General features: G+C 40.4%; 1 protein-coding gene across 3 annotated transcripts in view; it reads right to left on the minus strand.

Annotated features, from left to right (window-relative positions):
* Positions 1-297: 297 nt before the first annotated feature.
* Ccdc122 (coiled-coil domain containing 122) overlaps positions 298-15,480 on the minus strand; it is a 50,323-nt gene continuing 35,140 nt past the window's right edge. For all 3 annotated transcript variants that reach the window (XM_059273303.1, XM_059273304.1, XM_059273302.1), the window contains one exon: positions 298-1,181. In XM_059273303.1, the coding sequence (XP_059129286.1) occupies positions 984-1,181 (198 nt within the window). In that variant the 3' untranslated portion in view covers positions 298-983. The remainder of the gene's footprint in view (positions 1,182-15,480) is intronic.

Consider the following 15,480-nt stretch of genomic DNA (forward strand, 5'->3'; position numbering starts at 1 on the left):
CAGCCATGTGAAGTGTTAACTGTAGTAAACCATTCTGAACTGTGCTAAGACTCTTAACACCAGGCATAATGAGATTGCTAATATCAGGTTTTCTATTAGCTACATACTTACTGAATGTTAGGCACACAGAAAGGTGAGAAATGAATTCAGAATATCTTTTCAATGTTGCTTCTTTGAAATTATGTAATCCCACAAGTGAATATTTTAAAACTGTGTCTTCAGTAATTAATATTTATTTTTGCTTCTCTGTAGTTGTGATCAATAGAGCATTAAAGAGAGCAATTTTATCTTCAAAGGTGTTTTTACATTCAATTTATTGCCATTGACAAAAAATTTGCCTTTCAATGTGGAAAAATATCTCTTTGAAGAGTTTTATTGTATGTCTGCCTTATATGATGCTATAATTTTATTTTAGTCACAATATAGGAATAAAGAATTTATAGACTGAAGAGTAAACACAAATTTTATGTATTGTAACACTCTAAAATATATTATTTAAAAACAAAGGAAAATGATTGCTACCTCCTGGAGAAAAGAGGAAACAATAAAATAGTTGATGCATTAAACATATAATGATATTATCATGAATATTAATATTCATGGGCTATTGCAAAGACAGTTGTAAAAAAATCTAATAAAAAGTTTGAAACAGACAACTATTTTTTAGATACTTCAGCAATTGAAGTCCTTGGAAACCCAATTGTTTCTTCTAAATTTTCACTTTGTAGGGTAGTGAATTCAACATTATTATATGGAGGCATTCAGGAGTGTAAGGAACATCTGAATGCACACACACTCTTTGGCTAGCTTCCTGTAAGCCCTGCTATTTTCTACCACGCACTATAGATAGGAGGCACTTTAACCATTAGATACGTGACTGAAACAAAGAGAAGGAAGAGGAGGAGGAAAAAGAAAAAGAAAATATCGGTCATTGAGACAGGCCTCTGCCACTGGGTGCTGGCTCTCAGGAGCCCAAAGGGTCTTCACAGTATTCTTTCCCACGATGCTGTTGGTCTGTTCTGTATTTCCTGGGCTTCTTTCACTCCGAGGCGCTTTTTTAACTCAGCTGCAGTTTTTTCCAGTTGTTGGATGTTCCATTGCCATTTCCTCCTGTTTAACTGAATCTTGTTCACCTGGCAATGCAAACGCTTAAGAATTGCATCATATCTCTTATGCTGTACCTGTTAGAAAACAGTACACAACAACAGTGCTTGTGAGCATGCACAGTCAACAGTTAATAACAGACACTCTGACTCCTCTAGAGGGAAGCACTCAATTAGAAATCATTCACTGGAATAATCAATACAAACAAAAATTATGTAAGTATTCAAAATATTATTAGTGCTGAAAGTTTCCTACATGAAATGACCATAATACCTTATGCTGTAGGTATTATTATCGTGTGTGTGTGTGTGTGTGTGTGTGTGTGTGTGTGTGTGTGTGTGTGAAGAAACTGAAAATCAGAGTAATTTGAACACAATTTCAAAGCTCACAAATTGCGGTGTTTAGGATTTGAACCCAAATGAAACATCCAGGATGGAATACCCTGTTTGTCAAGGCAGTTACCCAGTGTTAAGTGAATGTGGCCTGCAGCTGCCTCTTTATTGAGTCCTATCTGATGAACTGCAATCTTAGCATCTAAACTGAGAGCCTAAAAGTATGTATTTGTAGCACAGCTGGTTCTCAGCAAATCCCAGTAGCCCTGTTTCAGTAACTCATGGTTGCCAGCTGGTAAGGCCGTGCTCACTATGGGCTGTAGCCAGTGGAGTCACTTCTGTATCTCACTTCCATTTGCTGCCCAGAAATGCTGCCTGCCCACACCACTGACAGCCTTCTGAAGCTCCTCAGGCTCTGAGGACTTAACAATTCATGGATCATTCATTGTTCTATTACACTCAGTTGAATTTAATTGTTCTAATGTCTTTCTTTACCACTAGTTAAGAGAAACGGTTCTGTTCTCTACAGTTAGTGGCTCACGGAAACATATATCTCTATCTATCTATGTTTAAAAGATCTAAGTCAGGGGTTCCCAACCTTCCTAACTCCTTTAATACAGCTCTTCATGTTGTGGTGACCCCAACCAAAATACTCTTTTCCTTGCAGCTTCATAGCTGTGATATTGCTACTGTTATGAATGACAATGTAAATATCTGTATTTTATGGTGGTCCTAGGAAAGCCCTGTGAAGGGACATCGAGTGTTGTGACCCACAAGCTGAGAACCACTGATGTAAGAGCTGATGTGGTCTATTTCCTTGCCCTTAGGTAGCTGAGGAAATTTATTCTGAGCCAGACAATGACACACTGCAAGGTAATGAAGCAGTGGAAATTCCAAGTGATGTGGTGTCTGGCCACAAAAAGCTAAAAAAATTTTATCCATTTACCTGCAAATTTCATGATTTCATTTTTTAAAAAGCTGAATGGAGTTCAGTATACATGCTACATTTTCATTACCCATTCATAAGTAGATTATTTAGGTTGTTCTGTTTCCTAGGTATTTATTGTGAATAGAGCCGCAGTGAACATGGCTGAGAAGCTACCTGTGAAGTAGGATGTTGAGTCCTTTGGGCATACACCAAGAGTTACAGCTAGATAAAATGGTACATCTAACTTTAACTTTTTGAGACTTTACCACACTGATTTCCATAGTGGACTCTCACCAATAGTGAATGAGGTTTCCCTTTTCCCACATCCTCACCAGCATTGTTATTAGCTGTTTACTTGATTTCAGTCATGCTGAGCAGGGTAAGATGAAATCTCAAAGTACTTTTAATTTGCATTTCCTTAATTGCTAAGAATACTGAACACTTTTAAAGATGCTTCTTAGCAAATTTTCTCTCTTCTTTTGAGAACTCTGTGTTCAGATCCATAGCCTATTTTTAATTGGGTAATTTGTTTTTTTCACTGCTTTTTTAGTTCTTTGTATATTCTGGTTAGCAATCATTTATTAGATGTATAGTTGGCAAGGATTCTCTCCTACTTTGTGTGGAGAATTTGAAGGTAAGACCCGATTTTTGAAGACACCACACACTTCAAACACAGGGCTTGGAGGAACCAAACTGAAACTGACCTGGAATCCTTCTCCCTGAGGCCTAGCTCTCTTAGCATCCAAAAATGCCAAGGGTGTAAAGAAACTAAAAACTTTAGCTAGCTGTAAAGCCCACGACCCACAACAATGACCAGCATGTCAAGATGTATTCTATGGTATACAAGTAGCACTTATCTCTCAGGGGTAATGAATAGCCATCTAAGTGGACTTACTGCCCACTCAGTGCTTGGAGAGAATGCACACCTGTCACTGTAAACCAGGTAGTAAACTACCAGGAGCTGGAGAGGTCATGGACCCCAGAGGAAAACCTACTGCTGCTACTTTCCTAAACCAGTATAATTCCCAACTGCATTCCGAATACATATCCTTATCCACAGATAAGCATAGCCCTTACCCCTCAAAGATGCTTCATTTAGCAGCAAAATGAACATTTCAGAAATACACAATTGGTCACAGTGTAGAGAACAACTGACTGTGAATGGGCCTATCTCCAGCAGATACACAGAAATACAACTACACCAAGGCTCAGAGATCATGGCCAAAGATGGGGGCAAAAGATTGTAAGAGCCAGAGTGATGGGGGAAGTCTTTCTGTATGCTGCGAATATGAGTTGCTCTGATTGGTTGATAAATAAAGCCGTTTGGCCTATGGCAAGACAACTTAGAGGCAGGCAGGAAATTCAAAGGGAGAGACAGGAAGAAAGGGAGAGAGACACCAGTGAGCCGCCCAAGGAGCAACATGTAATGGGACACAGGTAAACCAGGAAACATGTGGAGATACATAGATTAATAGTTATGGGCTAATTTAAGATATAAGAGCTAGCTAGCAAAAGGCTTCAGCCATGGCCATGCAGTTATAATTAATATAAGCCTCTGTGTGTTTACTTGGGGAATGTGAGTGGGAGAGATCTGTCCCGACCACCGGCAAGCCGAGATACAGGAAATCTTCCGACTACACCAGAGGACCAGGATATGTGCTACAAGATAGTGTCCTCTATACATGACAGAGTCACATCCATGAATTCTTCACAATATAGTCCCCTAAACAAGATCTACACAGTGACAATACCAGTTGACATTTCAGTATTGATGGGAGGCATCTCATAAGGCCTGATGAAGGCCTTATGTTCATATAGCTCCTAAATGAAAAGCTATAGAAAATTAATGGTTACTTAGAGAGGGAGAATCAGCCTTCTCCAGGAATAAGCCCCCCTGACAGATATTGATATCTATTGATAGAGATTGATATCCAATCCCAAGCAGGCATCCCTAAACACATAATAATAATTAAAGAAGAGGTGGTCGTGAAGTTGAGAGGCATCGAGGAGGTCATGAGAGGGATTGTAGTAGAGAGAGTATGGGGTGGAAAGGATGTAGTTACAATACTCATGTATGAGGATTCTGAAAAATAATAATAGCATAAAATACTCAAACAATAGTAAGTGAAAAACAAATAAAATATTCCTATATTAGTTCTGACTATACAAAGCATTCCTATCTTGTTTGTTAAAATCAGAGGAAACTCTGAGTGAATGTATATTGCTGAGATGGGCATAGCCATGTCAAGGACTCCAAGGTCTCTGAGTCATGGGAAATTGGTTAAGTTATTTCTCCATGAAGCTGGGCTGAAGAGGAGTACCAAAGAGTGTTTGACTGTTTATAAACAACTGACTAGTGTGTTCAAAGACTAGCAACTGCTGCTTCCTCCTCCAGTATGTCTACAGCCTACAACTGCTCACCTACAGTCCTCCTACCAAGGCTAGCTAACCCATCTCCCCATGCCTAATAAACATATTGAGGTTCTGAATTATGGTGATATAGTAGAATGTGGTATTGTGTTCCCCAAAATATTGTGCATGCTAATAAACTTATCTGGGGTCAGAGATAGAACAACCACAATATTAAACATAGAAGTTAGGCAGTGGTAGCACACGCCTTTAATCCTAGCATTCCAGAGGCAGAAATCCATCTGTTCAAGGATACAGCCAAGCATGGTGACTCATGCCTTTAATCCCAGAAAGCCAGCCTTTAATCCCAGGGAGTGATGGCAAAAACAGAAAGACATATAAGGCGTGGAGACCAAAAACTAGAGGCATTTGGCTGGTTAGGCATTTGGCTGGTTAAGCATTTGCCTGGTTAAGCATTTGCCTGGTTAAGCTTCAGGCTTTCAAGCAGCAGTTCAGCTGAGAGCAATTGGGATGAGGACACAGAAGCTTCCAGTCTGAGGAAACAAGATCAGCTGAGAAGTTGGCCAGGTGAGGTTAGCTGTGGCTTGTTCTGTCTCTTTGACCATCCAGCATTTCACCCCAATAACTTGCCTCAGGTTTGATTTTATTAATAAGACTCTAAGATTCCTGCTACAGTAGAATATTTTAAGGTGTGTTACTTTTGCTTATGTTGCATTTGTTTAACTCTGTGAAGCTGTGTTACTGTGCTTGTCTAAAACACCTGATAGTCTAATGAAGAACTGGCCAATAGCAAGGCAGGAGAAAGGATAGGTGGGGCTGGCAGGTAGAGAGTACATATAGAGAGAAACCTGGAAAGAGAGATCTAGAAGTAGCCAGAGAATGGGGAGGACTCCAGGGGCCAGCTACCCAGCTACACAACCAGCAACAGAGTAAGATTTACAGAAGTAAGAGAATGGGAAAAGCCCAGAGGCAAAAGGTAGATGGGATAAGTTAAGTTAAGAAAGCTGGCAAGAAACTAAGCCAAGCTAAGGCCAGGCATTCATAAGTAAGAATAAGCCTCTGTGTGTGATTTACTTAGGAGCTGGGTGGCGCACCCCCCAAAAAAGAGCCAACCCCCCAACAACAAAATGGTGATAGTAGGTACCTTCCACTGGAAGTAGCAGATCCCCCAACTTGATTCCAGCTTTGTACATGTGTGGATGCCCCTAGTCAGAGTTCCAGGATGCAAGCAACACAGGTCAACACCCAAGCAATAATATAGGTCATGGTAGTTAAACAATTCACGTAATCCATTATGTAAATCGGACAAATTACTTTTAGCATGTTCACAGAACTATATAAACATAACCACAATCTGTTTTAAAACATTTTCATTTACTTCCTAAAAACACAAGTAACCATTAGCACTCAATTCCATTCCTCTACCCCACTCTTTGCACGAGGCAACCACTAATCTAATTTTCCTTTTACACATTTGCCTATTCTGTGCATTTCATATAAATAGAATCATACAATAGGTTTTCTTTGTAACTGGCTTTTTTCACTTTGCATAATATGTTTAAGGATCAGCTATGAAGTAGACTGTATCAGTATTCCATCGTTTTTACTGTCAAATAATATCCCATTATATGATATCTAGTCCACCTGTTGATGAATGTTTGAGTTGTTTCCCATTTTTAGCTGTTATGATCATACTATTATGAATACTCATGTATAGGTCTTTGTGTGACATATTTTGTGTGCACCTTGCCTATAAACCTAGGAAAAGAGTTATTAGGTCATGTGGTAACTTCATGTTTAACCCTCTGAAGAACTATTTTCCAGAATGACAGCACCATTTTACATTCCCACTTGTAATATGTGACAGTTCCAATTTCCTTACACCCTCAAAATATGTATTACTATTTGCCATTGTTAACAGCCATCCTTATGTATCTAAAATGATATCTCATAGTTAAACATTTATTTTTACATTTACTTAGTTGTGTGTGTGTGTGTGTGTGTGTGTGTGTGTGTGTGTGTCAGGGAGCACATATGTGAAAGTCACAGGGCAACTTGTGGAACTTGGTTCTCACCATCCACCATGTGGGTTCTGGGGATGTAACTCAGGTTAAGCTTAAAGGCATTTGCTATCACTCACTGAGCTATCTCTTCAGCCCAATATTTATCTTAAATTAACAATACAATTACATAATAATAGAACTGAGATAGGTACCTATTATACATGCATACATATATATGTATGTACATATATACAGGCATATAAATATTAGGCACTACTATAGCTTTTACTACCAGGACCCAGATTGGGCCACATGCTCAGTCTCCTCTTGCTTCTGTCTTTTACTCAGATCCTCCATTAGTGCTCAGGGGCTCTTTCCTGTGCTTACAGACTACATACTTTTGATAGGATGATGGATACTATATACTACTTCATCTTCATAGAACATATTTTTAAACACACAAAATAAAATAGGTGACCAAGGAAAGCAATCATGTTGAAACATCACTGTGCACCAACAGCAGAACTGGAATGACAGTATAAACATTTCAAAATACTGATATAAAAACAAAGTAAAAACTCATCAACTAATACTTCAAATAAATTGCAATAAGTTATATAAATATATAATGTATATACATATATTCATGCTTGCTAATTTTGCAAAATCAGATGAAATATTCTACTTAGCAAACCAGGCTTGTTGACATGCTAGCAAAGAAAAATGACTTTATAAGGATTAAAAATAAATGACTATAGACTGACCAGGGACATAGGTAAGCTAACTGGAGATCTTCACCTCTCCTTCAGCTCCTCCAAATCCAAATCCCCAGCCTTATCCACAGCTCTGCAGCAGACCAAACCAGCTGTGGCCACCATCCCCACCCCTGACCCCCTCTCCAGGGGATCACACAGATATTCCACTCCTAACCTCCCTCCCCCTACTCAGTGCTTTATCCCAGACCCTAACTGTCGCGTCCGCCTCTACCAGCAAGGATGACGCAACGCCAGACTCTTCTCTAAGCAGTTTATTCAGGAACCCTGAACAATCTTCTGACCCCGGGGATAGTCTTTTTCTTCTTCTCTCTCTCCTCTCTCACTGTCACCCTCTCACAGTCACCCTCACAATCACCTCCAAGAAAGCCAGCCCACGCCCTTTTATAGCCACTGGGCAAATCAACCCCGTGGTGCCACGTGGACAATGCCGCTAGGGTCAGACACGTACAAGCAAGCCAGATTAAGTCCAGGTGTGCAGAAGCAAGCCAGATCCTAGCCTTAGCCAAATAAGGAGCACCTGCCATCGGGAAGGCAGAAGCCAGACGCTGCGCCGTCTTTGAGGCACGGCCGTGCACGGCTCTCTACACTAACTCCATCAGGCACTCCCTGGGAACCAGCAGACAACTCCAACCAGGGAAGTAGGCAGGCTGACTACACGTCTTCACCTCTCCCTTTGCTCCTTCAATTCCAATCCCCTAGTCTCATGCCCAACTCTTCAGCAGAAAGCCTGCTGCAGCCCCCTTTCCTCCCCTGCCCCCATCTCCAGTGGACCACACAGAGCTCCCCTACCAACCTTCCTGTGCCCACTCATTGCTTTATCCCTGACCTCAACTCCAGCAGAATTTTTATATCAGAATTCCCCAGAATCCCACAGGCCACTCTGACCAGGGAAGCAAGAAGGCTAACTGAAAATCTTCACCTCTCCCCTCCATTCCTCCAAGTCCAATCCCCAAGTCTCATCCTCAGTTCTGTAGCAGACCTTCTACTGCGGCCTCTCCTCACTCTCTGCCCCATTCCTAGGGGACTAAGCAGATTCTGATGGAACACCCTGCTCTCCTCCCTCCTGTGGACCCCTAAGCCCCTCCCTATCCCATCCCCATTCTTAAATGTTACTTCCCACTACCTAAGTAAAACACATTTTATTTAGAACCCCCACTGGCCATGCCTGTCAGATCTCCAGAAGAATTTCCTACCAGGCAACACACAGATACTACACTCTCCTAAGAACCAGAGAGAAAACAGAAACCAAGGAACAAAACACCCACCCAACAAAGACAAGACCAGATATCAGCACCTAAAATTACAATCTTCCCAATCCCACATGCTTAGATGCCAGCATAAAAACCATATTCAATAACAGCCAGGACAATATATTTCTACTAGAGCCTAGCAAAGCTACAACAGTAGCCTTTGAGTATTTCGACATAGCTGAGGCAAAAGAAAAGACCTTAGAATAGCCTTTATGAAGATGACAGAGGCCCTTAAAGAGTAAGCTAATAAACCCCTTAAAGAATTCTGTGACAACACAAACAAAGAGTGGATGGAAATAAATAAAATAGTTCAAGATATGAAAGTGGAAATAGAATCAATCAAGAAACTCCAAACTGAGAGAAATCTGGAAATTAAAAATGTAGGTACTCATACAAGAACCTCAGAGGCAAGCCTCACAAAATGACTGCAAGAGATGAAAGAGAGATTCTCAGGCATTGAAGATACAATAGACAAAATGGATACTTCAGTCAAGGAAAACGTTAAATCTAAAAGACTCCTAGCACAAAACATCCAGGAAAACTGGAGCACTAAGAAAAGAACAAGTCTAAGAATAATAGGAATAGAAGGAGAATAAGCCCATGTCAAAGGTCCAGAAAATATTTTCAACAAAATCTCAGAAAGAAAATTTCCCCAACCTAAAGGAGAAATGTATATCAAGGTACAAGACGTATACAGGACACCAGATGGACTGAACCAGAAAAGAAAGTCCCCTTGGCACATAATAATCAAAACACTAAATGTACAGAACAAAGAATATTAAAATCTTCAAGGGAAAAAGACCTATGAAAATAACACTGGACTTCTAAATGAAGACTCTCAGTGCCAGAAGGGCCTGTAAAGGTGTGCTACAGACTTTAGGACCACAGATGCCAGCCAAGACTGTTATACCAAGCAAAATTTTCAATCACAGTAGATGGAGAAAATAAGACATTCCATGATAAAACAAAATTTAAGCAATTTCTATCTACAAATCCAGCCCTACAGAAGGCACTAGAAGGAAAACCCCAATAAAAAGAAGTTAACTACACCCAAGAAAACTCAGGGAATAAATAATCCCAAAGTAGCAAATCAAAAGAGGGGAAGCCAACACATACACCACCACCACCACCACCAACAACAACAACAACAACGACAACGATGACGACGACAACAACAACAGCTTGGGCCACATGGCTCTGGCTTTAGAGTTAAAGATAGAAGAAAAGGGCTATGGAATTTGCCTCTTCACCTAAAGAAAGTCGTAGAGGCCAGGCATGAGTCAAGGGTGTCCCTTAACAGAGGCCTAGTAGACAGGCCAGTGCATGAAAGTGTGAAGTTGAAGCCTAGATTGCCTTGGAGAACCCAAGATGTTAGAGATGCCAGCGTTGTGGGATACCTGCTAAGGAGAGCTGCTAACAGGGAGTGGAAACAGTCCAAGAAGTGTGTTGCAGTCAACAAAGCTGAATGGAATTGAAGATCTGAAGACTGTTTTAACATCAGACATGAAGATGCAGTTTGGAGTTTGTCCAGCTGGTTTTTGGTCTTACTTTGGTCCAGTATTTCCTTACTATGCTCCCTTCCCTATGTTTGGAATGGTAATGTAATCCTGTGCCATTATGTGTTGGAAGTATGTAATGTTTTTTGATTTTGATTTTTACAGGTGATGACAGTTAAGAGATGCATGAATCTCAGAAGAGGCTTTGAACTTGGGACTTTTAAACATTGTTGAGACTGTGATAGACTATTCAGACTTAAAGTTGGACTAAATGCATTGTGCATTATGACATTGTTACAAGCTTATGGAGGGCAGGGAGTGGAATGTGGTAGTTTGAATGTAATTGGCCCCTATAATCTCATAGGGAGTGCCACTGTTAGGAGATACGGCTTTGTTGGAGTGGGTATGGCCTTGTTGGAGGAAGTGTGTCACTGTGGGGACAGTCTTTGAGGTTTCCTATGCTCAGGATACTGTCCAGTGTGTCAGTCCACTTCCTGTTGCCTACAAGATGTAGGACTCTCAGCTATTCCTCCAGTACTACATCTGCCTGCACACTGCCATGTTCCCTGCCATGACGGTAATGGACTGAACCTCTGAAACTGTATGGTGTCTCTTCACAGCAATAGAAACTCTAACTAAGCCAGAGCTAAACAGAGAATTCTTAAAAGAGAAAACTCAAATGACTGAGAAACACTTAAAGAAATGTTCAACGTCCTTAGTATCAGGGGAATGCAAATCAAAACTACCTTGAGAGTTCATCAAACAGTCAGAGTGATTAGGAACAATAAAACAAGCATCAGCTCAGGCTGGCAAGGATGTGGAGTGGGGAACACTCCTCCATTGCTGGGGAGAATGCAAAAACCCACTATGGAAATCACTGTGGCAGTTCCTCAGTAAGAAAGGAATCAATTTTCCTCAAGATTCAGCTATACCACTCTTGGCCACATACCTAAAGAACACTTTATCCTACTACAGAGACTTATTCAACCATGTTTATTGCTGCTCTATTCATAATAGCCAGAAATTAGAAACAATCTCAATGTCCCTCGACAGGAGAATGAATAAAGAAAATGTGACGTATTTATACAATGGAGTATTACTCAGCTATTGAAAAAAAAGACATCCTGAAATTGCAGGTAAATGGATAAAACTAGAAAAGAAATCCTTCTGAGTGAGGTATCCCAGACCCAGAAAAACAAATATAGCATATACGTGTGCTTATATATGGATATTAGCTATTATTAAGTCAATAATATCCAGGCTACAATCTGTAGAACCAAAAAGGTTGGGTATAGGGTAAGGGACAAAGGGGTGGGGATACAGATCTTGTTAGGAAAGGGTAATAGAATAAATAGTTATGGATGGTGGGAGAGGGCTAGAATGGGAGGATCAATGGGGAGGGGAGAGGTGGATAATGAGAGAATACAGGGAGAGTTAGCTAAAATTAAGGGCCATTTGAATGGCAGTATGGAAACCTAATACAATAGATGCTTCCTAATATATAGAAGGTGCTCTACATGAAATCACTAAATAATGGGGGACGACAGAGTCCCAGCTTGCCAAATATATTAAACATAACAAACATATTAAATAATGAAACTATATCCAAAAGAAGCTTTTCAATATATTGAATTTCTTTAAAAAGTATAAATTTGTATAGTGTGCTTTCTGATGCTGTGATAAACCCTATGACCAAAAGTAAGTTGTGGAGGAAAGTCTTTTTTGGGCTTGTAGATTATGGGCCATCACTGAGGAATTTCAGAGCAGGAACTCAAGCAGAAAACCTGTAGGCAGAAACTAAAGCAGAGACTGTGGAGAAATGCTGCTTATTTGCTTGCTCGGTTAACCAACACCCAGGCCCAGGTCCAGGGATGGGACCACCCGAAGTGGTCTGACCCCACATCCATCAGTTAGCAATTAAGAAAATGTTCCCACAGACATGCCCATAGGCCAATTTGATGGAAGCAATTCTTCAATTGAGACTCTCTCTTTCCAGGTGACTCTTGTTTATGTCAAGTTGGTAACTAACAAACACAATATTCATTTGTAAATACTGTATCTACTATGTGTGCTTATTCATTAATAATCTAACAAAATATACTCTAAGAATACAGTTACTGAATATGATTAAATTCATGTTCCTAGACGCCTAACAAGTAGAAAATGGTTAATCTGTTTTATCAGAGTTGCAAACTAACTGATTTGTGAAATTACCCTTCGGTAAGCCACAACTAGCTGTTACAGCAGATGTTACTACAGCTAGAAAAAGAACCCACTGGCAGAAAACTGGAGACAAAGAATAGGCTAATGACAATGCATGTTGCTTTCTGTTGCTGTGATAAAACACTGAAAAGCAGCTTGAGAGGAAAGGGCTTGTTCTGTTCACCTGTCCAGTCACAGTCCATCATGTAGGGAGGGCAGAGCAGGAGCTCAGGCAAGAACTGAAGCAGAGGCTATGGAGGAATTCATTTCTTCAACTGAGGATCCCTCTGCTTAGCTGCTTACAGGCTTGTTCCTCATGGCTTGCTCACTGTGGTTTTTTATGCCTCTCAGGACCACTCACCCAAGGATAGCACTGCCCACAGTGAGCTAGACCCTCCCACATCAATTGGAAATGCCCCAATCAAGAAAATGCCCCCACAAACTGCCTGCAGGCCAACAACACTTAGATGCATGTGACTGACTTGATTTCCATGCAAGCTGTTTTTCATAAAGAAGATGCAGTATTGTGATTCATAAATTACCTGTCTCTATAGAGTTTGCTTGTATTATAGTAATATGGGATACTTGACATTAACACACTAACTATGTTAAATTTCTAAATTCACAGGCTAAAAAGCAGTTTTGGCCTAGAGGTGACTTCATGAAGGAAAGGTCACCTTGTAAGCTTCTTAAAGCCCCTCCAGGTGGCATTCTGATTTTGATAGCTGTCTTATGTTATGACTTGAATACCATTAAGTAGCTAAGAATGTGGTGATTCTATAGAGAATAAAGCTTGTTACTTGTAAGAAATGTGTGGTTGCTCCTCTTATTTAGTTACTATTGCTAACTGGCAAAAAATTTAAAAGAGAACTAGGTGTAGAAAAAACAACAACATAAAACCCTGCACTAAATAGGGAAGAAGACCTCATATATTCACACTTTGATCTCATCTCCTGTGAGTTTTCTCTTTGTGCCTCCATTCCAGACACACTGCACATCTATTCCCTGAGCCCAAGCATATTCACATTTGAAAGCCTTTGTACTTGGTTGTCCTTTTGCCTGCAAAGCTTTCTTGTGTGTTTGCATGACTAGATCCTTCATGTATTTCAGGTTTTTGCCAAAGAGATTCTCCAAAGAGAGCTTCTTGAAGTTTCCTTCTCTTTGAGATCCAGTGTTTCACTTTTTCATTCCCTACACCATATACATTACATACATTTTCACTGTTCAAGTTTTGTCCTTAACCTCATTCTCAAAAAAAAATTTTATGTTTACTTATTTGTTAATTTATTTATTATTGTTACCATTCTACCTTCAGAATTTAAAAGTAATAGGTAGATGGTAGGCACGCAAATATGTTGAGTGGACTATTGAAGAAATAAATAGGATAAGGTGTTCTTTGTAAATCAAATGACTTAGAACCCAATTACCTTAAGACCTAGAAGTTAACTAAACTGTTACCTTTGTATGCCTCAGATGTTTGGATGTGGACTTCTTTCTCCAGCTTTTGGGAGATTTTTGTTATTAGTCTGTCTATTTGTTTTGTTTTTATCTTATCTCCCATCTGACGGATTGTAAGGTTTGGAATCTCTCCCAGACTTCTTGGAAGTATTGGTCATGCCCATTAACTACGTCCTTCTTCTATGTCTCAGTATGTTATCTTAACCGTTCCTCTATCCCTGAAATTCATTCTTTTGCATGCAGTGTCTGCTGGTGACACTTTATGTGGTAGGTTTTTTTTTTTTTTTTTTTTTTTTTTTGGTTTTTTCGAGACCAGGTAGCTTTGCACCTTTCCTGGATCTCGCTCTGTAGACCAGGCTGGCCTCGAACTCACAGAGATCCGCCTGCCTCTGCCTCCCGAGTGCTGGGATTAAAGGCGTGTGCCACCACCGGTAGTTTTTGTTTGAAGGATTATTTCCTGCATTTCATTTTGGTTTCTTTTCAGGGTTTCCCTATCCTGGCTTATATGTTCTTCCATATATTGGGCTTTTGACCCCAATTTACTGTTTTGTTCCTTTCAGGACTGTCTTACTGAGACCCTGAATATATTACCTTAATTTGTTATCTGATTTTTTCCTTTAAATCCTTGATATGGCCATTTGGGGAGTTAAGTTCTGAGTCAATGTATGTTGCTTGACATGGGCACGCCCATGTGAAAGACCCAAATTCCTCCGACCCACGGGAGTGGCAAAGCTTGCCCAGGGTGAAGCTCAGAGGGATAGGAAAGCCTCCATCAGGTCCAAGTGCAAATGTTGACAGTGTGTGCAGAAAACATCCACGGTAGCTTTCCTCTCCAGGATGGTTATGGCCTGAAGACTCCCCCACAGAGCCTGCTCTTACTGAGGTTAGTCCTGTTTCCTTGTTCACCTGTGTACGGTAACCCTGTTTATCTGTAGTGCAATAATCCCACTTCCCTGTTCAACTGTATATAATAAACACATACTGAGCTTCCAGGGTGCTGTGGTTTCTTCTTCTGAGAAGCCTTTCTGTACATGTGTCTGTCCTTTCTTTAGTCCCTCATAGATCCAAATCAGGGTTCCTGGACCCAAGCCATGCAAGGACATGGCAGCTATTAATTCTTTTTAAAAAATAATATCTGAATTTTCTCAGACATTTCAGCTATCTCGGGGGCTTTGTGTTTCCACAGTGTGGAGTTGGAAGTTTGGAATGGAGCAAGGGTAAGTCCTTGCCTCTTATTCTTTGTGTTTCCTAGTTGTGTTCAGTGCATCTATTGAGATGGATATGTCTCTGTTTTATCTCTCCTTCTTCCCAAATGTATTTGGTTGTCTGAGTCCTCCAAGAGGGATGTCTTCATTAGGAATTACCTTTTCTGCAGCTTTTTTTTGGGGGGGGAGGGGGGCATGACGTTATCTCTTACTTATCAGTACTCCTGTTTTTGCCTGGCTGTAGGAGACCCTTTGGTCCTGTTTCCTCATTTTGCTTCAGAGACAGTGGTGACAGAACACTGGCTGGAGAAAATGTACTTGACTTTCTAGAGCAAAGGGTATCAGCACTTCAGTAG

The sequence above is a fragment of the Peromyscus eremicus genome, chromosome 9, assembly GCF_949786415.1.
Source record: "Peromyscus eremicus chromosome 9, PerEre_H2_v1, whole genome shotgun sequence".
NCBI lineage: Eukaryota > Metazoa > Chordata > Mammalia > Rodentia > Cricetidae > Peromyscus > Peromyscus eremicus.